We start from the raw sequence: 21799 nt of genomic DNA, 5'->3' as shown, positions 1-21799 counted from the left end.
TTCCGAACACCCTATGTATGCTTCCATCACTGATAGAGTTTCCACTCATCGACCTGTATCTTCTCCTCACTTGTAGCAACCACAGCTTACTTTAGTCACATTTAATGACTGATAATGATTTAATGCGTATTTACACAACATTGCATTGTCTCCTGTGTTATGTAACCCATGTCTCTTTAATTTAAATCCAACTCTTTCCTTCGTTCTACAGGAAATCTTCTTATCACAGTCTGATAGAACTGTATATAATTTCTATTTTCATTCGAATAACAACTTCTGACTACATATCACGCATAAGTGTATGTATAGAATGCTTCTGTTTGCCTTTTTTATCTTACTCATTGCTCAATGTTCGCTAGTTTATTGAGAGTGCTCGATGGCCAATGTGAATCAAATACACTCCTGGAAATTGAAATAAGAACACCGTGAATTCATTGTCCCAGGAAGGGGAAACTTTATTGACACATTCCTGGGGTCAGATACATCACATGATCACACTGACAGAACCACAGGCACATAGACACAGGCAACAGAGCATGCACAATGTCGGCACTAGTACAGTGTATATCCACCTTTCGCAGCAATGCATGCTGCTATTCTCCCATGGAGACGATCGTAGAGATGCTGGATGTAGTCCTGTGGAACGGCTTGCCATGCCATTTCCACCTGGCGCCTCAGTTGGACCAGCGTTCGTGCTGGACGTGCAGACCGCGTGAGACGACGCTTCATCCAGTCCCAAACATGCTCAATGGGCGACAGATCCGGAGATCTTGCTGGCCAGGGTAGTTGACTTACACCTTCTAGAGCACGTTGGGTGGCACGGGATACATGCGGACGTGCATTGTCCTGTTGGAACAGCAAGTTCCCTTGCCGGTCTAGGAATGGTAGAACGATGGGTTCGATGACGGTTTGGATGTACCGTGCACTATTCAGTGTCCCCTCGACGATCACCAGTGGTGTACGGCCAGTGTAGGAGATCGCTCCCCACACCATGATGCCGGGTGTTGGTCCTGTGTGCCTCGGTCGTATGCAGTCCTGATTGTGGCGCTCACCTGCACGGAGCCAAACACGCATACGACCATCATTGGCACCGAGGCAGAAGCGACTCTCATCGCTGAAGACGACACGTCTCCATTCGTCCCTCCATTCACGCCTGTCGCGACACCACTGGAGGCGGGCTGCACGATGTTGGGGCGTGAGCGGAAGACGGCCTAACGGTGTGCGGGACCGTAGCCCAGCTTCATGGAGACGGTTGCGAATGGTCCTCGCCGATACCCCAGGAGCAACAGTGTCCCTAATTTGCTGGGAAGTGGCGGTGCGGTCCCCTACGGCACTGCGTAGGATCCTACGGTCTTGGCGTGCATCCGTGCGTCGCTGCGGTCCGGTCCCAGGTCGACAGGCACGTGCACCTTCCGCCGACCACTGGCGACAACATCGATGTACTGTGGAGACCTCACGCCCCACGTGTTGAGCAATTCGGCGGTACGTCCACCCGGCCTCCCGCATGCCCACTATACGCCCTCGCTCAAAGTCCGTCAACTGCACATACGGTTCACGTCCACGCTGTCGCGGCATGTTACCAGTGTTAAAGACTGCGATGGAGCTCCGTATGCCACGGCAAACTGGCTGACACTGACGGCGGCGGTGCACAAATGCTGCGCAGCTAGCGCCATTCGACGGCCAACACCGCGGTTCCTGGTGTGTCCGCTGTGCCGTGCTGTGATCATTGCTTGTACAGCCCTCTCGCAGTGTCCGGAGCAAGTATGGTGGGTCTGACACACCGGTGTCAATGTGTTCTTCTTTCCATTTCCAGGAGTGTATATTTACTTGCCTATTTTGGTGACAGTTAAATGTATTAAGGGAATAGCTGCACAATATCACACATCTGTATCCCTTGCTTCTCTAAATTTCTTTTGGTGCACAGTTCAGAATCTGCTCTTCTGTAATTTACCAGCTGCGCATCCTACAGCCAAGTCCCTAACAGCTACCGATACAATCTGATGATAATGGTACAAGTTGTACATGTAAAGATTATTTCCATTTTTATTTCTGTGGGAATGTTGTTTTTATGTATTTAAACTACGCTGACGACTAGTTGTCATATCAGTTCAACCTAAATGTTGACCTTAGCATGTACCTTTCATTTGTACTTTAATTTACTCAGCCTGTTGTTTGCTAAGCGATGCTACTAGTGTGGGGGCTCTGGCTCTGAGCACTATGGGACTTAACCCCTCAGGCCATCAGTCCCCTAGAACTTAGAACTACTTAAACCTAACTAACCTAAGGACATCACACACATCCATGCCCGAGGCAGGATTCGAACCTGCGACCGTAGCGGTCGCGCGGTTCCAGACTGAAGCGCCTTTAACCGCTTGGCCACACTGGCCGGCTACTAGTGTGGGGGCTAAACCGATTAGCACAGGGGTAAGTCCTTCGTCTCAGAGGACCCACTACTGATGTTGAAAGTGTGTGTTCTATTAGTTGTGTCTGGACAAGTTCTCAGCAGCATTGTCAGCATTAGGCTGCCCTCTGTCCTCCGTGTGTACAGAGTGACCACACCCTGTGTCTCTGCACAGCACTCCAGCGACTGGAGACAACGAGGTCACCCCCACCAGTCCGCTGCACACTGTCCACAAAAACTGCAGCAGGGCTCCTGTTCCAGCTGCAAAGCACACAGCTACCTGCCCCACTCCCACATTTGACGACGCTTCCGTCTCTTTCCTGAGGTGAGTACTGTCGCTCTATACATGCACGATTTCCACATTCATCATACCACTTATGAGGGCGTTAGCCAAGTGATCTTATCCAAAAACAGAATCTCACTTTATTGTATTTTTCGATAAAATAGAAGTTATAATTGTCAAGAAACGGCATTTTATTTGTTAATTTTTGATGTTTGTGTACGCATGTATCATAGTGTTTCTCGAGATATTTTTCTGGGAGCAGAGTGTGAATTACAACCTGTTCAGACCACAGTTGGTCCATCCATGCAGTTATTTGACAAAGGTACCATAAACAACTTTTACTCTCCAAATGTAGTGAATGGTCTGTGAGGTGAAAGTTATCTTATCAGTGGTGGTTTCCCAACTCCTAAAGTAAATTTGTATAAAATTGGTGTTACAGCTACATTTATGCATTGTAACTAAAAATATTACTTTAGTGCGAATAAATAATTATGTACAAGTTAGTTATGGTCGTCAAAAGGAAATGATGATGGGTCATTATGAAGGAAAAGACGTAAAAATAATATCCATCAGCAGAATAAGGTTATGGAATGTTGTAGAGTGAAGCTAGTTGGTCATCCTATCAAACGACCTCACTTGACTCAAGCTTTCAGCTGTCAGTTTTATTTCCATGTTTGTTTTGCAGAAACTATAATTGCGTTTGACAGTATACGCCCGAATAGCACCATTGGATGAATGGCGTCTGTAAGAGACGCAAGTTCAGTCTGCCACGAGAGCTGAATATGAGATCGTCTGGCAGTAGTCCTTGGAAATCATTTGTTTGGAACATCAGCCTAAATGAAACTGGAAGTCACATGTGCAGTCGTGTGGTGAGGCAGCCTAGTAGTAAAGGCGACTGCTTGTGATGAGCAAGAAATCCGTATTCGACAGCCAGTATGGGACAACTTTTCGGTGGTCACTACATAATGGTCAAGATGGCTGCTCGTGCTAACCAGGCAATCCTGCTGCGCGTGTGGTCGGGTGGAGTCGTGTGTAGTGGCGTATGACGTCTTCTGTAAACAAATCCCTGCAATTGACGGTGTTTCACAGGTGTTATGGGTACAGATCTTGATTCAGCATGGGGAAATTTCTGCGAAAATGCATCCTGATATCGACTTATCTTTATGCAAATCGATTGTCGGTGGTAGCAGATAATGGTAGTTGACTTCACGAAAAACTGTGAGTGCACATTGCATTACATTTGTTGCATATTTAAAGACCTGTTACCTGACATTTTAAAAAGCATGTTTTGCATTATGCAATTTTACATATAATACTGCATTGTTCTACATCACTAGTAAAGTTAGTTTTGAGCTATAAAAGGATGGCAATAACAATGAATTAGTTGCAGGAAATAGAGTATTAATAAATGATAGTAATTTAGAACAGAAAATAGAAACATAGGAAAGGAATGATCTCCAAATATTATTTTACTGTTAAAACAAAATATAACATATAAATTATGATTTGTGTGATGCCATTCCATGTCGGAGGGCCTTGGCAGAAACGTTACTAAATGAAATACATCATGAGTGACTCCGAGTGTATTTGTTTATACTGTCTATGGACTAGTGATACTTATTAGATCTTATCTAGGGCACACTATTGCACTATTTGTGTTGCAATGGCTTGATGTAGTTACCCATATACATGTCGTATGTGTGCTGTTATCTTGTATGTCTCTGAGCATGATGTTTTTATCTTTAAGCAGTGTTATAGGCTGGAGTGGAACCACAGAACTTAAACTTTAAGATTCGCCTCACCATATAGCATATTCCTTAGATGTAATGAGTGTCTCAGTTCTTCAATTAGTCGTTTTCCTTCCCATTTTTAACTGTTGTATTGAAAATGCACATCAGGTAAATGAAAAAATCGCATGTGATGCCTCCTTTCTTATAGTTATATTTTTTTGTCTATTTTAGGTATTGAACCTCTTATAATATGAGTCTTTGTCTGATGTTGTTGCTGTGCTTGTGTCATTTTCTGTGCCTGCATCTACAACAATGTCTGTGGTGTGTCTGAGTTTGTGTTCTCGCAAGGATCGTGTTGTTGTGGTTGTTATGTGCTTGTCTGAGATCTGCCATATGAGTTTCCTCGTCTGTAGATTTCGTGCAGTGTTCTTGAAACATTAACAGTTGTGTTGCTTAGATCACACTATTTGGGTCTCGTAGCATTTCTTTGATGTCGTTATGCTCTGTTACAGATCTTATATGTGTGAGGGTGTTGAATGTAATGTTCAGGAGACCCATATGCCCCACACGTGCGTGTAGTTCTGTAGCTAAGGCCCACTCCATTTAAGCCCAGTCGCAATGTGAGCAATGGCACGGCTTGGGTCCGTATGCTTGTGATGAACCTGTACCTGTAAATTATGGAAGAAGGAGAAAATACGATGGCCTTTGTCGGTCATCTCCCAGTTCACTTTTCAGGTGTCAAGGTGGCAGTTATTTAATTGACTCATGTCTACAATGTTTTCCCCTGTTATTACTGGAATCTAGTCATGTGTTCCCCTCTTGACCCAACACACCACCGCTCTGTGGTGGATAATGACGTCAATGCGGCAAGACCCCATAACCACACACAAGGCTTCTACTGACGTGGTGCCAAAAGCACGCAGCATTCTGAGTAGCATGCTCCTCTGTCCTAGCCTCACTGTGCTTCCATAGGCCACTGGACACAGGCAGTGTGTTTATGCACCTGTTGCGAAGCATAATAAGGCTTCCAAGAGAGCTGTGTCATGTTTGTAGCGCATGCACAGGGCCATATACTGATTTCATTGCCAATGCACTTACTGTTAAAGTCAAAGACAATGTATTTTGCACGTGAACAATGCGTATACATGCCCACAATTAGCAACAATGACAGTGTTCAACATGCCTTCTTAATATAATTAAGGTGTAATACAATAAGGTATTGTGTGACATAAGAATTTCTTTATTACTCAAGGGAATATATGGGAGCGAAAGAAGTATTGTAAAGTTTATATTTTGGTACAAAGTTCATAAGTGAATTTAAGGAAACACAACGCCTGCTCCACAGAGATTCCAGTACTTCGTGCTTTGGTGAACCAGGACGGTCAGCCATGGGCATGCATAAACTGTGGATCCAATTTACATTTAAAAGCCTCGTACACCATAGGTGGACTATACAATTCACAAACAGTAATACCTAATCATGGAAGACAGAACACTTATTCTGAAGTTACATCACGAACTGGAAACTGACAAGCATTTGCCAAATGTCGTGCATAAAAATAATGCAGGTGATGTAACACAAAAAGAGGTGCATGCTAACAGCCAACGAGAAGAATGAATCGAAAAAATTATTAAAGAGACAGACCACAGCGAGAATCTGTAGAAATGCCACGTACCTCTCTGCTTGAGGTGACAAGCAAACATGCACACCGCAAAACGTACGATATTGTTAAACACAGTGTACATACTGTCGAGGAAATACTTTAAAATATATTGTATGTAGTATATTCAAAATTAGTGGAATCTCGGTAAATTACGTAACAGAAAAGGAATTATACCAATTTATAGAGTTACGAAAACTTGAGGGACGCAGTCCCAATAAAATATCAAAAAGCGATGAGGGAGCTAGTGGAGAAGGAAACAAATGTTAAAACAGAACACAAAACAAATTAGGACAGAATTTAAAAGAATGGTCGAGAATTGTGTTAGTAAGTATATCAAGATGAGAGCAGAACGTGTGTCGAGGAAGACTTTTGTTATGCATGGTTCCAATAACGTACAGGTAGAAGAAAGTTAAGACCTTTCTCGCTGACAGCTGTGCGAACGCGTAAAACACCTTACATAAAAGATCACAAGCTATGAAAGACTAAGTGCCTACGAATGATAACCTCAGAAACGGAGAGGCTTCGAACGTGCCAGCGTTGTCGGCATCTAGAGAAAGTGGCTGGAGACCAGTGAAACCAAGAGCAGATAGTGATGTGTTGAGCGCCCACAACTCATCTCAGAACACCGAGGTCAGAGGTTTGTACAGCAGGGCGAGTGGTGATTTGTTGCAGATCTGGCGACACAGCATAACTCTGGTGCCGGCACAAGTGGTTCGCAGGACAAAGTTTGACACAAGTTGTTGAATGTGAATATTCATACTATATGACCTGATACAAGTTTGCATGTGGACAGAATTAAAGCATCATTGTTGGATCTTGTCCTCTCGTCTTGTGTAGGGTGCCTAATGGATGCTTCGTTCTCAAAATGCTATACAACAATTCAAGCAAATAACTTTAACAGTTTTACTTCGTTAAAGCAGATTGACAATACTTAACTTTAATGTAAACAGGAGTCGCAAGCGATGGGCGAAATGCAATATAAATTAGTCTAGTGCAATATGCAATGTTCAGGCAAGTCTGTCTCTCAGTTTGTTGATCACAAATATCAGTTCTCGTAGCAGTCTCTGCCAGGCCATGCTAATGCTGTCCACTAATGTCTGGCCGAGGCTGGCAGGAGCGGCGCCTATATTCATTTCTTGCAGTTGTCACTCCAGTCATGGTGCGGTCCTAATCTGTGCACCATTGGCCCATGTCGTTTCACTGCCTTCTCTGGTCTTGCGTTCTTTGTCTTCGTTCTGGCGCCAGTGGTTACACCAGAACAGTCATTACCACTGTAGTGGGAGCAGGCTCATCGAGACTGGACAGTGGATCACTAGAAACGTATGGTCTAGTAGGATGAATCATGTTCTTTTGGTTACATTATGCTGATGGCAATCTCCAGACATGCCATCATCCAGGTGAATAGTTACCCAAAAGATGCACAACATATATGCTGGACAGTGAGAGCTGGACTATGTGGTGGGTGTAATCATCTGGGCTTACATGGTATCTGTAACCGATGCCACCATGACAGCTGAGGATTACCTGTACACTAATGCAGATAACCTGTACATTTTCACGCTTTATGTCTTCCTCAACGACGATGACCCTGTCACGAAGACAGGATTGTGGTACAGTGACTGGAGGAGAATGGTACTGAACTCGACTTGTCTCGTCCACATAATTTGCCTGGTGTCAACCTGATGGAACACATCTGGCTCGCTATCAGACGGCACCTCCACTCTTACAAAACAATAGTCCATAATTTTCGAGAGCACAGTGTTGTGTAAATGTAGAGATAACACACACATAAATTTAATCAGAATTATGCACAGGAAGGCTAAATAAGGGTGACAGTTATACTGAATCTTCTGCAAGGTTCGCAGAAGAGCTTCTGTAAAGTTTGGAAGGTAGGAGACGAGGTACTGGTAGAAGTAAAGCTTTGAGGACGGGGCGTGAGTCATGCTCGGGTAGTTCAGTTGGTAGAGCACTTGCCCGCGAAAGGCAAAGGTCCCGAGTTCGAGTCTCGGTCAGGCACACAGTTTTAATCTGCCAGGAAGTTTCATTAACAACCTTGCTTGATTATAGCCATATATATATATATATATATATATATATATATATATATATATATATATATATATATATAAACACAAATTTACGTAAGTCAGAGCTTCCAGATGAGCAGGAATTCCTTATGCAATTGACTAGTTCTTACCACGAGGAAAAAGGAATTTTTTCTTCTTTCTTAGAGTACCTTTTACATGTGAGTCTAGTAATACCAGTTATGGCAGGCGAGAGAATGAATCAGGTCTTAGTGCCCTGCATTTTAAACAGTACAACCATTGGTGCCTTAGACTTTCACAGACATAGCAGAGGCTAACAGTAGAATAAACCCGCAGGAGGCCGGCCGCGGTGGCCGAACGGTACTTGGCACTTCAGTCCGGAACCGCGCGACTGCTATGATCGCAGGCTCGAATCCTGCCTCGGGCATGGATGTGTGTGATGTCCTTAGTTAGGTTTAAGTAGTTCTACGTTCTAGGGGATTGATCTCAGATGTTAAGTCTCACAGTGCTTCTTCATGCCGCAACTGCCAACTCTCCACAAGAGCCCATACAGCCACATCTTAAACCCACGCGAACAGCCCACTTTTCCACTTTCCCTCTAGAAGGAGACACCGAAGCCTTTAATTGCGACAACGGCGCCACCGCCAGAAAACGGAGGGCAACTGCTTGACGCTACGTGCTGTGGCGCGCTTTACCATGGGCCACCAGTGGTCCCAACACCACCAGTCCCTAGCAGTTCCAGGTCTGAGGACGAGGTGCAGATTGTAGAATCGCTCAAGGTCCTATATCGTGCTGACGCTTCAGACGCAACAGTCCTGGATACCAGCACTCATGGTCACACTGAGGCATAAACTGTCTCCTTGATCCCTTCATGTGTTCCCAAATGACTGACAACCTATTGCTCCAGTGCAACTGTGGCGGTTTTTTCTCCCACCTCGCTGAATTATGACAACTTTTAAGCATTAGACTTGCGTTTTGCATTGCTTTTCAAGAAACGTTGTTTCCTGTGATGTGGACCCCAGCTCTTTGTGCCTGACAGGGGTACTACAAAAATTGTACTGACTGTGACAGACTGCGAGGTGGAGTCTGCATCTATGTCTATGTCTGTAGCGAACCTATTCCCCCTTGAAACACTTTTGGAAACTGTGAGGACAATGCAGGAAATTACCATCAGCAAGATATAAGTCCCTCCAGACGGTGAAGTGTTGCACCATGTATTAGCTGCACTAATTTCTCATCTCTCGCCTCCACCCCCACTTTTCCTACTTCTGGGTGATTTTAATGCCCCTAACTTTGTTTGATGATGACGTCCTCTTGGGTAAAATATTCCGGAGGTAAAATAGTCCCCCATTCGGATCTTCGGGCGGGGACTACTCAAGAGGACGTCGTTATCAGGAGGAAGAAAACTGGCGTTCTACGGATCAGAGTGTGGAATGTCAGATCCCTTAATCGGGCAGGTAGATTAGAAAATTTAAAAAGGGAAATGGATAGGTTAAAGTTAGATATAGTGGGAATTAGTGAAGTTCGGTGGCAGGAGGAACAAGACTTTTGGTCAGGTGATTACAAGGTTATAAATACAAAATCAAATAGGGGTAATGCAGGAGTAGGTTTAATAATGAATAAAAAAATAGTTCGGGTTAGCTACTATAAACAGCATAGTGAACGCATTATTGTGGCCAAGATAGACACAAAGCCCATGCCTACTACAGTAGTACAAGTTTATATGCCAACTAGCTCTGCAGATGATGATGAAATAGATGAAATGTATGACGAGATAAAAGAAATTATTCAGGTAGTGAAGGGAGACGAAAATTTAATTTTCATGGGTGACTGGAATTCGTCAGTAGGAAAAGGGAGAGAAGGAAACATAGTAGGTGAATATGGGTTGGGGGGAAGAAATGAAAGAGGATGCCGCCTTGTAGAATTTTGCACAGAGCATGACTTAATCATAGCTAACACTTGGTTCAAGAATCATAAAAGAAGGTTGTATACCTGGAAGAGTCCTAGAGATACTAAAAGGTATCAGATAGATTATATAATGGTAAGACAGAGATTTAGGAACCAGGTTTTAAATTGTAAGACATTTCCAGGGGCAGATGTGGATTCTGACCACAATCTATTGGTTATGAGCTCCAGATTGAAACTGAAGAAACTGCAAAAAGGTGGGAATTTAAGGAGATGGGACCTGGATAAACTGAAAGAACCAGAGGTTGTAGAGAGTTTCAGGGAGAGCATAAGGGAACAATTGACAGGAATGGGGGAAAGAAATACAGTAGAAGAAGCATGGGTAGCTCTGAGGGATGAAGTAGTGAAGGCATCAGACGATCAAGTAGGTAAAAAGACGAGGGCTAATAGAAATCCTTGGGTAACAGAAGAAATATTTAATTGATGAAAGGAGAAAATACAAAAATGCAGTAAATGAAGCAGGCAAAAAGGAATACAAACGTCTCAAAAATGAGATCGACAGGAAGTGCAAAATGGCTAAGCAGGGATGGCTAGAGGACAAATGTAAGGATGTAGAGGCCTGTCTCACTAGGTGTAAGACAGATACTGCCTACAGGAAAATTAAAGAGACCTTTGGAGAGAAGAGAGCCACTTGTATGAATATCAAGAGCTCAGATGGCAACCCAGTTCTAAGCAAAGAAGGGAAGGCAGAAAGGTGGAAGGAGTATATAGAGGGTTTATACAAGGGCGATGAGGACAATATTGTGGAAATGGAAGAGGATGTAGATGAAGACGAAATGGGAGATAAGATACTGCGTGAAGAGTTTGACAGAGCACTGAAAGACCTGAGTCGAAACAAGGCTCCAGGAATAGATAACATTCCATTAGAACTACTGATGGCCTTGGGAGAGCCAGTCATGACAAAACTCTACCATCTGGTGAGCAAGATGTATGAGACAGGTGAAATACCCTCAGCCTTCAAGAAGAGTATAATAATTCCAATCCCAAAGAAAGCAGGTGTTGACAGATATGAAAATTACCGAACTATCAGTTTAATAAGTCACAGCTGCAAAGTACTAACGCGAATTCTTTACAGACGAATGGAAAAACTGGTAGAAGCCGACCTCGGGGAAGATCAGTTTGGATTCCGTAGAAATGTTGGAACACGTGAGGGAATACTAACCTTAAGACTTATCTTAGAAGTAAGATTTAGAAAAGGCAAACCTACGTTTCTAGCATTTGTAGACTTAGAGAAAGCTTTTGACAATGTTAACTGGAATACTCTCTTTCAAATTCTGAAGGTGGCAGGGGTAAAATACAGGGAGCGAAAGGCTATTTACAATTTGTACAGAAACCAGATGGCAGTTATAAGAGTCGAGGGGCATGAAAGGGAAGTAGTGGTTGGGAAAGGAGTGAGACAGGGTTGTAGCCTCTCCCCGATGTTATTCAATATGTATATTGAGCAAGCAGTAAAGGAAACAAAAGAAAAATTCGGAGTAGATATTAAAATTCATGGAGAAGAAGTAAAAACTTTGAGGTTCGCCGATGACATTGTAATTCTGTCAGAGACAGCAAAGGACTTGGAAGAGCAGTTGAACGGAATGGACAGTGTCTTGAAAGGTGGATATAAGATGAACATCAACAAAAGCAAAACGAGGATAATGGAATGTAGTCGAATTAAGTCGGGTGATGCTGAGGGAATTATATTATGAAATAAGGCACTTAAAGTAGTAAAGGAGTTTTGCTATTTAGGGAGTAAAATAACTGATGATGGTCGAAGTAGAGAGGATATAAAATGTAGACTGGCAATGGCAAGGAAATCGTTTCTGAAGAAGAGAAATTTGTTAACATCGAGTATAGATCTAAGTGTCAGGAAGTCGTTTCTGAAACTATTTGTATGGAGTGTAGCCATGTATGGAAGTGAAACATGGACGATAACTAGTTTGGACAAGAAGAGAATAGAAGCTTTCGAAATGTGGTGCTACAGAAGAATGCTGAAGAGAAGGTGGGTAGATCACGTAACTAATGAGGAGGTATTGAATAGGATTGGGGAGAAGAGAAGTTTGTGGCACAACTTGACTAGAAGAAGGGATCGGTTGGTAGGACATGTTATGAGGCATGAAGGGATCACAAATTTAGCATTGGAAGGCAGCGTGGAGGGTAAAAATCGTAGAGGGAGACCAAGAGATGAATACACTAAGCAGATTCAGAAGGATGTAGGTTGCAGTAGGTGCTTGGAGATGAAGAAGCTTGCACAGGATAGAGTAGCATGGAGAGCTGCATCAAACCAGTCTCAGGACTGAAGACCACAACAACAACAACCTTGTTTGGGGTGGAACCAAGATTGCTGCTGTGGTAAGGCTGTCGAGGATCTACTAACTCACCTCGGCTTTTGCCTCCTCATTACAGGTGCCCCCATTCACTTTAGTGTGGCATCTGACACATACTGAGCCATTGATCCCTTGGTTTGCAGTCCTGGTCTGCTCCTTTATATCCACTGGAGATCTCATGGCAACTTGTGTGGTAGTGACCACTTTCCATCTTTCTGTCCCTACCCCAGCATCGCCTGGACACTTGCCCATATGGGCTCTTACCAAGGCTGAATGGGATGCTTTCAAGGGCACTACAACTGTTGAATCTCCTTTGCATGGGACCACCATTACTATCATTGTTGCCCAATCTGAATCTTGAATCCCTTGTTCCTCAGGTTGTCCCAGTGGTAGTCAGTGCCTTGGTGGTCACTCAAAATCGCTGTGGCCATTAGAGACTGTAGGTGGACCCTTCAACATCATAAGCGCCATTGATTTCTAGAGCACCTCATTGCCCTCAAACTGCATTGTGTCCAGGTCTGTCAGCTCATTGAATGATGGGACTATTGGGAACGATACATCTCCACCACTGGCACAAAAACCTCTCCTTCCCAGGTCTGGACCAAGCTCAGATGCCTTTACGGATATGAGACTCCTTCAGGTATACATGGAATTTCGACAGATGGAGCTGTATATGCCGATCCACATGTAATTGCAGAATGTCTTGTGGATCATTATCTTCGCATCTCTGCATCTGACAATTAAATCGTGGTGAAACGACAATTCCTATCTCTCGCTCCACACCAATCCGAGACATATAGTGCTCCCTTCAGTGAGTGGGAATTGCTCAGGGCCCTTGCCGATTCTCCTGGCTCAACCCCTGGGGCAGACTACATCCATTCCCAAAAGCTTAAATGTCTGTGAGTGGATTATCAGCGCCACTTCCTTGCCATCATCAAATGAATCTTGAGCGATGGCGACTCCCCATCGCAGTGCCATTTAAGTATGATCATCCCAGTGCTAAAGCCTGGTAAGAACCTGCTAGATTTGGACTGTTATCGTCCTATCAGCCTCACCAACGCTCTGTGCAAGCTGCTTGAATGTATGGTGAGCTGGCCGTTGTGTTGGCTCCTCAAGTCTCAGCGTCTTCTGGCTCCCTCCCAGGGCGGTTTTTGGCGAGTTCGCTCCACCACTGACAACTTACTCTACCCGGAGACTGCCATCTGAATGGCCGTCTCCTTGCGTCAGCACCTGATTTCCGCCTTTTTTGGTCTGACGAAAGCCTACAATATCACTTGGCGACACCACATCCTCTCTACTCTGCATGAGTGGTGTCTTTGGGGCCCGCTCCCGATTTTTATACGGAACTTTTTGTCGCTACGCATTTCAGAGCTCGAGCTGGTGCCTCACACTGTCCGCCTCACATCCAAGAGAATGGGGTCCCAACTGGCTCTGTCCTGAGCGTTCCAATCTTTTTAATCATCGTTAATGGTCCTCAATATCTCCCCACCTATATGCTGATGATTTTTGTATTTCCCTTTGCTCCTCTTCTGTTGGTGGCTGAAAGTCGACTGCTGGAAGTCATACAAAAGGTGCAGCAGTGGGTCCTCACTCACAGGTTTCAGTTTTCAGCTGCCAAGACTTGTGTCATGCCCTTCTGTTTTTGTTGTGTTGCCATCTCCATCTGGAACTTTACCTTGATGACCAACTACTTAATGTAGTGGAGACGTTCTGCTTTTTGGGACTGGTCTTTGATACTTTTTTAACTTGGCTTCCCCATCTTCGTCAGCTTAAGAAAATGGGCTGGCAGCATGTTAATGTTATTCAATGCCTGCACCACAACGAATTGGGTGCTGATCGCCCTACACTGCTGCAGCTGTGCAAAGCACTTTGCAGTCCCTTCTTTCCTATGGATACCTGGTGTGTGGTTCTACTTTGCCCTCAGCATTCCAACTGCTGGACTCTATACACCACTGTGCGACAGGAGCTTCCTAAACCAGCGTCCTAATAAAGGCTGGTGTTCCTCCATTGCGAATTAGGTGACAGCAGTTGCTTGCGAACTATACTGCCCATATTCATTATTCGCCTTACCATTCAAATTATGATCTCCTTTCCCTAATATGGCTACCCATCCCTGACAACAGCAGCGCAGATTGGGGATGCCAATTGCAGTTTGTGTTTGCTTCTTACTGATCTCGACACTTTCCTTCTATCACTTTTCTACGTGTTCACTTCGTGGTCCATACCACAGCCACTGGTTCGTCTGGACCTATCGCAAAGCCCAAAAGGCTCAGTTCCACCTGTGGCCTCCATGGCAGTTTTTCTCTATTCTTGGTGAGTTCCAGGACTCAGAAACAGTCTACACAGATGGCTCAATGGCTCTTGTTGGCTTCGCTTATGCTCACGTTGGACGTGCTGAACAGAGCTCCTAGCTGGATTGCTTCAGTGTTTTCACTGCACAGTTGGTAGCTATCTCTTGCACTCTTCAGGATATCCATTCCTGCGCAGGTGAGTCCTTCGTCATCTCTAGTGACTCTTTAAGTAGCATACAAGCTCTCAATCAGTGCTTCCCTCACCACCCTTTCCTGTTAACTATCCAGCAGTCTCTTTGTGCCCTCGGTGACAGCGGACATTCAGTGACCTACATTAGGACCCCAGGACATGCTGGGATCCTGGGCAGTGAACTTGCTGTCAGGTTGACCAAACATGCTACCAGTAAACCAACTCTGGAGATCTTCCCACTGGAGACCGATCTCCAGTTGGTCTTATGCTGTCAAGTTTTCAGGATGTGGGACGCTGAATGACACACGGTCAGTACACCAAATAAACTGTGTGTTGTCAAGGAGAATACGAATCTGTGATAATCATCCATGCAAGCTACTCGCAGGGAGTCTGTTGTCCTTTGCTAACCCCAAATCGGCCGCACCTGGCTGACTCATAGACACCTCCTCCGTCGCTAGGACGTACCTCAGTGTTGCTGTAGGTCCCACTTGACTGTCGTCCTCATCTCAGTGGACTGCCTTAGTTTAGTTGCTCTGCAGTGGACTTTTAACCTTCCCATCGCACTGTTAACGGTGTTGGGAGTCAATGTCTTAACGGTTGACATCGTTTTACGTTTTATTTGTGAGGGGAGTTTTTATCACACAATCTACCTTTATTTTAACTCTTCCTCACTCTTTCTTTGCTGTTTTTTAGCCTTGGTGTTCGTATTTTCCCTGTCCAAGTTCGTCTAGCCTTGTCTTTAAGGCTGGAGGTTTTAGTATGTTGCAGAGTGGCTCGCTCATCCTTTATTTCTGTCGTGATCACCCAGTCCGGGACATCTGCTATGTTATTCTGATACCATCCACTGTTTTTTCTTTTAGTTTACGTTTCCCCCTTTTGTTAGCCTTTTTTGTTTTCTTCTTCAGTGTAGTTTCGAGTCAGTCTTTCTCCTTTTACTTTCCCGAAATCGTTTTGGTAATGTTTTTAACCCGAGAGCTGTTTGAATGTTGGGAAAGGGACAGATGACAGCGTAGTTTGACCCCTTTACTCCCCACACCAACCAACCAACTAAAACTGCTTCTCATAAAGAATCGAGCTCAATGCAGTTTTCGTAGTACTATAGCTAGGAACATGTCAGATCTATTGCCAGAATGTACATATACATTTTATATCAGACCTCAGATTGTAAATCACATCCAGCGAAAATGATAGTTGGGTTTGACAATGCATATGACTGAGTGAAAACCAATTTTTAATATGACTGTGAGCAAAATGCGATTTAACAGATGAGTGAGTAACATGATATACAGTGTTATAATTAACGAGGCATCCACAGTCATCGTTAGTCAGCATCTTATGACACCACTATACCCAGATTAGTATGGGATGTCTGCTGCCAGCAACATCACATGCTACTGATTTTAAATCACATCTCGTAATATGACAAGCACTTCAGGTTTCCAAGATGAAGAAGATATGTAGGGAAAATGCTCATAAATCAGTTTGCAGTTCAACAGGAACTAAAATTTGCAGAAAACTGCACACGTTTGAACAGCAAGACCAGTAATTGACAACGAAACAGTTCCAGCTCATAAAACTAGCCTAAATATCGTCTCCATAAATGTAACAGACGAGAGGATGCTTGCGGATCTTATGTATTTTCCCACAATTTACAATACGCTTTGAGTTAGTTAGGAACATAACCGTATGTCAGTGCTTGAAAGGGTAGATGTCTGTGACACAAAAATTGCTTATAAGATACAAGTGGGAACTTTCATGAAGACTTATACCATTGGTAAAAGTATTTAGCAGTAGTATTTCTACTGTCAAGAACATTTCCAAACAGAACAAAGGCAGTGGTGTATTCCTTCATGTGTAATGACAGCACCTTCAAGACCATCTTTAGTGTCACAATGCTACAGGACATGCAAATGTTGGATCTCAAGCCATGGAACTGAACGTCACGAAAGGCAAGAAATTATTGCTATGTCCAAATGCATTCTCATTCCATATGAAGCATCTAGCAGATACACTTCGATCAATGTAGATCTAATAAATCACAAGCTAGATTCTGTTTCTGAGTATTAGTTGGACACAGTTTTTTTTTTTCAGGGAATAATCTAAATAATCCCTTGCTGACCACAAAACTCAGAGCCAGCAGGTAGGAGGTAATTTGTGATAATGTTCCCGTCACAGATAAATAATACAGTTTCCTATCCCTCCAAGTTTACTTTGCCTGCAATTCTGAATAGTAGACAAACGATCAATGGAGCTGCATGGTGGAAAAAACATGTTCACCAACAGAGCAACTTACAAACACACGGAATTCAAGTGCATTCCTAAACCGAAATATACTGATCACTAATGCACTAAATCAGTGTTTTAAAGAAAAGAAATCCTATTAACTGTCTCTCAAAGTGAAAGATTAAAAAATCTGTTAAAGTGTCTGTTCATGCTAAGCAGGAAATCTAACTTGCGGTCGTGATGTGAAACAAAATTTAAACTGTCACTAATGTTCATTACATTACTTTGCAAGTTCAGCTTTTCTGAGTGGTTTTCCAGGATATCATTTCACTTCAGTGCATGTTCATTGTTTTCAGTGTGATTGGCTTCTTCTTTCTTAGTGCATTAGATTAATTTCACTTCAATTATTGCTTATGGCACATACTGTCTCTCAAATGGTTCAAGTGGCTTGGAGCACTATGGGACTTAACTTCTAAGGTCATCAGTCCCCTATAACTTAGAACTACTTAAACCAATCTAACCTAAGGACATCACACATATCCATGCCCGTGGCAGGATTCGAACCTGCGACAGTAGCGGTCGCGCGGTTCCAGACTGTAGCGCCTAGAACCGCTCGGCCGCTCCGGCCGGGTGCCTCTCAAAACTACTTACTATAACTGAATTATATTTTTATAGTAGGTTTATGTTCCTGCTACTTTCATGAGGCGAAACATTATTTTTCATCACTAGAGAGGAAAAATTGTGTGCCAAAATTATAAATGAAAAACACTGTTTTGAGAATCATTCAGCTAAAAGTCCGTTAAGTATAACAAATTTTTTATATAGTAATTCATACATTTCAGAGTGGATCATAAGTTACCCCATTTCCTGTTAGTATTCTACGTACAGTAATCCATATGCAGAGAGCAAACTTTTAATTTATGGGAGCACAGTCAGCCCCATGGTTTGAGATCCTACATCTGCATGTACTGTAGCATTGTGACACTAAAGGCAGTCTTGAAGATGCTGTCATTACATAGAAAGTGACACAACACTGGCTGTGTTCTGTTAGGAAATTTTTTGGGCAGTGGAAGGACCGCTGCTAAATACTGAAAGAATTGGGAGTGACTCACTATTACTAACAAAGTTTATATGTATGTAATATTTGTCAAAAATATGAGAGAAAATGCTAGGAAAGCTTATGACGTGTAGTTTTCATTTTCATGCATGCAATTTTGGGCATGGTTGGCAGGTCTCCACCATATCCATTGTACATCAGTGCTAGAAACACCACTCAAATTGCCTGCTACACCACACCCCATCAGAGATCACTCGAGTATAGGAGGTGGCTATCATTGGTTCATAGCTGAGGCACGCCCATGCTGGGTGGTACCACTACCAGCCCCAATAACCACACATATGAAAGGCAAAGACTCATCGCTCTGTAGAAGTTGTGTGTGGCTGCTTCAGCAACAGATTTAGAGTACAGAGTAGCGGATCATTTTTAACAGCGAAACACTTTGTGGCACAGAAGCCCACATACGACTGATCTAACAAAATATAGAATTGCAGCATCTTGTCCACCCAGAAAATCTGTTGGATTGGAGGAGAGAGGATCATGCACTGGGTGTACTCATGAGGCAACGAGCTGTAATTAAAGTGGGGATTCCATAAAATATTCAGTAGTAATGAGAAACCGTAGTAGATTAAGTGTCTTAAATCGTCACTGATTCTGGTCAGGTTATAAATGATTACCATTAAAGTACCAGTAATGATAGATTAACGCCCGTTTGTGAAGCAGCTTCCACAGCTCCGTATTAAATTGCCCAAACAGCTCAGAGTCTGGCTCTCATCTGTAGGAGTTTTTTGAACCTGGAGATGTGACTTTGACGTCTGTCAGTGATCTGTGCATTTAAAAACAAAGTAGCACTACTTCAAACATTCAGTGTCACACCGTGGGTACACCTTCACCAGACTACACACACACACACACACACACACACACACACACACACACACACACACACAACAAACACACACAAAACACACACACACACACACTCAAACATGTGTGCGAGGCAAACATAAATACACTGCCTTCACCAGGACCAGGACCAGGACCACACCAAGTTTGTGGGAGTCAAAAGGGCTTCAGAGCTGTTCGTTCCTGTACAGTCATTCAGGATTCACGTCTGTTTCTCTCTATATAGAAAACATCCATTATTATCTGATGCAGTTATCAGAACTATAAAATGAGTTTTGAGTATGTCAACTGTATGATTTTCAATAGAATCAGCAACATTTGCAAATCTGTCTGCCCAAAATATTTCTAGAAAAAGGAATTATGTATTTTATCGATCATCGGATATTGGATTCATTATTTTAATACGTCATTTACCAGAATAATGGAAATAATTACTTCTTAATTGACTTTGGTTTCAAAAAATGTTACTAAATTCTTCCCCTGAGCACATGCCGCACAGTGCGTAGTATCAGCATGTAGGTATTTTCGTTTAGACCCGTCCTAGCGAGATTGTCGCATGTAAATTACATACTTCAGCACTTTCCAGGAAACAAGGTTTACTTTCCAACGGTTGTCATATCGAGACAAGTTCATTAAACTTTAATTTACTCTCATGATCTCGCTGTCGCCTTAAGGCGCATCACAGCCAGAAGAATATAAGACGAAAGTTTCTCTCTCTCTTTCTCTCTCTCTCTCTCTCTCTCTCTCTCTCTCTCTCTCTCTTTGTCTCTCTCTCTCTTTCTCTCTCTATGTGTATGTTTCTGTGTGTGTGTGTGTGTGTGTGTGTGTGTGTTTGTTTGTTTGTGTTAGTTCCTGTGTGTATGTGCATCTGTCAATGAGTGTGATTGTGTGTAGTGGTAGAGGAGTCCAGTTTGGTATTATTGCTGTATCCGAAACGTAACTACTAAATGGTTTCCTGGTTAACAGTAGCTTTCTCTGTTTGACGAGTTTGTGTCAAGAAACTTGTTGATAATTGGGTTTACTTTTGTTCCTGTAATAACAGAAACTTCTCTTTAAATAGCAGGAGACGTCATTAGCATTATTTGTCACATTTGCAAGTGTCAGAGAGGACTGCTGCACACAGAGACGTAGTAATGGCTGAACGAAGTGGAAGGCAACAACTTCTATAACGACTGAATTCTAAGGTCAAAAAACTAACGATCACGAATTAAAGTGACAAAATGTGGTAACTTTGTATCTTGAGAGTTGGAATGTACGAATTTTTTGTGGAGAGTGCATGAAGAATTTGAGAGGATGACGTAACTGTGCATCTGTACGTTAATATAAAACAACTTTCTCAGTGTTCTGTATCACAGAAGGGAGATTTATCAGTTGTCAGAGAGATGAGTTATAGAATTGGTTACAGTTGTACCACTCTGATACGTTTCTTCATTAGAAGTGTGTGTTTGAACAAAAGTACGAGAATTTCTGTGTTTTGTGTAGGACCCTCTCGGCAGCGGAGAAAGGAAGGAGGCTGATGAAGGCAGCTAGCGATGGGGCAGTGCAAGAGCTGCAGATGCTGCTGGCAGCTGGGGCTGATGTGGGTGCGACGGATGGGAACAAGAATACTGCGCTGCACTGGGCAGCCTGGCAGGGTCACGTGGAAGCGGCGAGCTGTCTGGTGGGGGCTGGCGCGGAGGTGGACGCCGGGAACTGGGTCCAGAACACGCCGCTGCACTGGGCTGCATGGGGCGGCCGGCCGGCCGTGGTGCGGCTGCTGGAGGAGGCCTCTGCAGACCCCAATGCCAGGAATGTGGACGGGGACACGCCGCTGCACTTCGCGGCAGAGCACGGCCGCACAGAGGAGGCGATTGCACTACTCGATGCAGGGGCTGACAGCGGGGCCAGGAACCACAAGGGGAAAACCCCAGTGGACCGCGCCAGGCAGTTCAACCACCAACACTGGATAGACAGGATAAGACGAGACTAGCAGTACAATACACACCTCTGAAGTAAAAACAACGCTAGTCTACCAAAATCACAACAGTAGCGACAATGTGAGATTTATATAAACTAATGTGTGTAGCAAGAAGCGAGTTTCCTTCCATGAAAACTCAACAATAATCGAAACGTATATCATTAATAATAAACATGTTTTTAACTAAATTCATTATTGTAAAGTAATTGGTAAGAATATGCTATTACAAATAACACCACCTCCAGTGTGGCAGTAAGGCGCTGTACTGTTGCGGTAAGTTGTTGGACCACAGTAACAATAAATCTTTAATTTAATCAAGAACAATTCATTTATTGAGCCAACTGTGCAGTTTGTAAACACTGCCAGTGCAGGTCGGCCAAGTATGACTTTAAGTAAACAGTTATGATGAAAGTCCAAAGACAGTCGTCTGAACAGAAAAAGAGCATGTTGTATTGAGCAGGAACATCAGTCATCCCCAAGGAAACCCCAGAGGCTTAGTTTGTGCCTCAGAATACTGTAATACAGTATCACAGTTGCTGTGGAAAAAATAACAATGATTACTCAAAACAAACCATTCCTCTTACAATACCATAAAGATATTACAGCACTTCTTAAAAACATCAAGAATTTTCTTATTTGCCAAGACAAGCATTTACAAGAGAAACACACGCTCACTAATTATATCCATGTCTTGCGGAGATGAAAATGTGTTCACAATGCAACAATTTTCAAAATTCATGATAAGGCATACACCCACAGAAATTTTCATTGAAGGAGT

The 21799-nt window shown here is 43.4% G+C and overlaps 1 protein-coding gene across 3 annotated transcripts in view; it reads left to right on the top strand.

Moving 5' to 3' along the window:
- LOC126212958 (ankyrin repeat domain-containing protein 65-like) overlaps nucleotides 1–21209 on the top strand; it is a 55151-nt gene extending 33942 nt beyond the window's left edge. For 2 of the 3 annotated variants that reach the window (XM_049940484.1, XM_049940485.1), the window contains 2 exons: nucleotides 2577–2726; nucleotides 20547–21209. In XM_049940484.1, the coding sequence (XP_049796441.1) occupies nucleotides 2577–2726; nucleotides 20547–21033 (637 nt within the window). In that variant the 3' untranslated portion in view covers nucleotides 21034–21209. The remainder of the gene's footprint in view (nucleotides 1–2576; nucleotides 2727–20546) is intronic. The other variant, XM_049940486.1, reaches the window with a different exon arrangement.
- Nucleotides 21210–21799: the final 590 nt, after the last annotated feature.

The sequence above is a fragment of the Schistocerca nitens genome, chromosome 11 (assembly GCF_023898315.1).
Source record: "Schistocerca nitens isolate TAMUIC-IGC-003100 chromosome 11, iqSchNite1.1, whole genome shotgun sequence".
Taxonomy (NCBI): domain Eukaryota; kingdom Metazoa; phylum Arthropoda; class Insecta; order Orthoptera; family Acrididae; genus Schistocerca; species Schistocerca nitens.
This window is presented reverse-complemented; position numbering and strand designations above follow the sequence as displayed.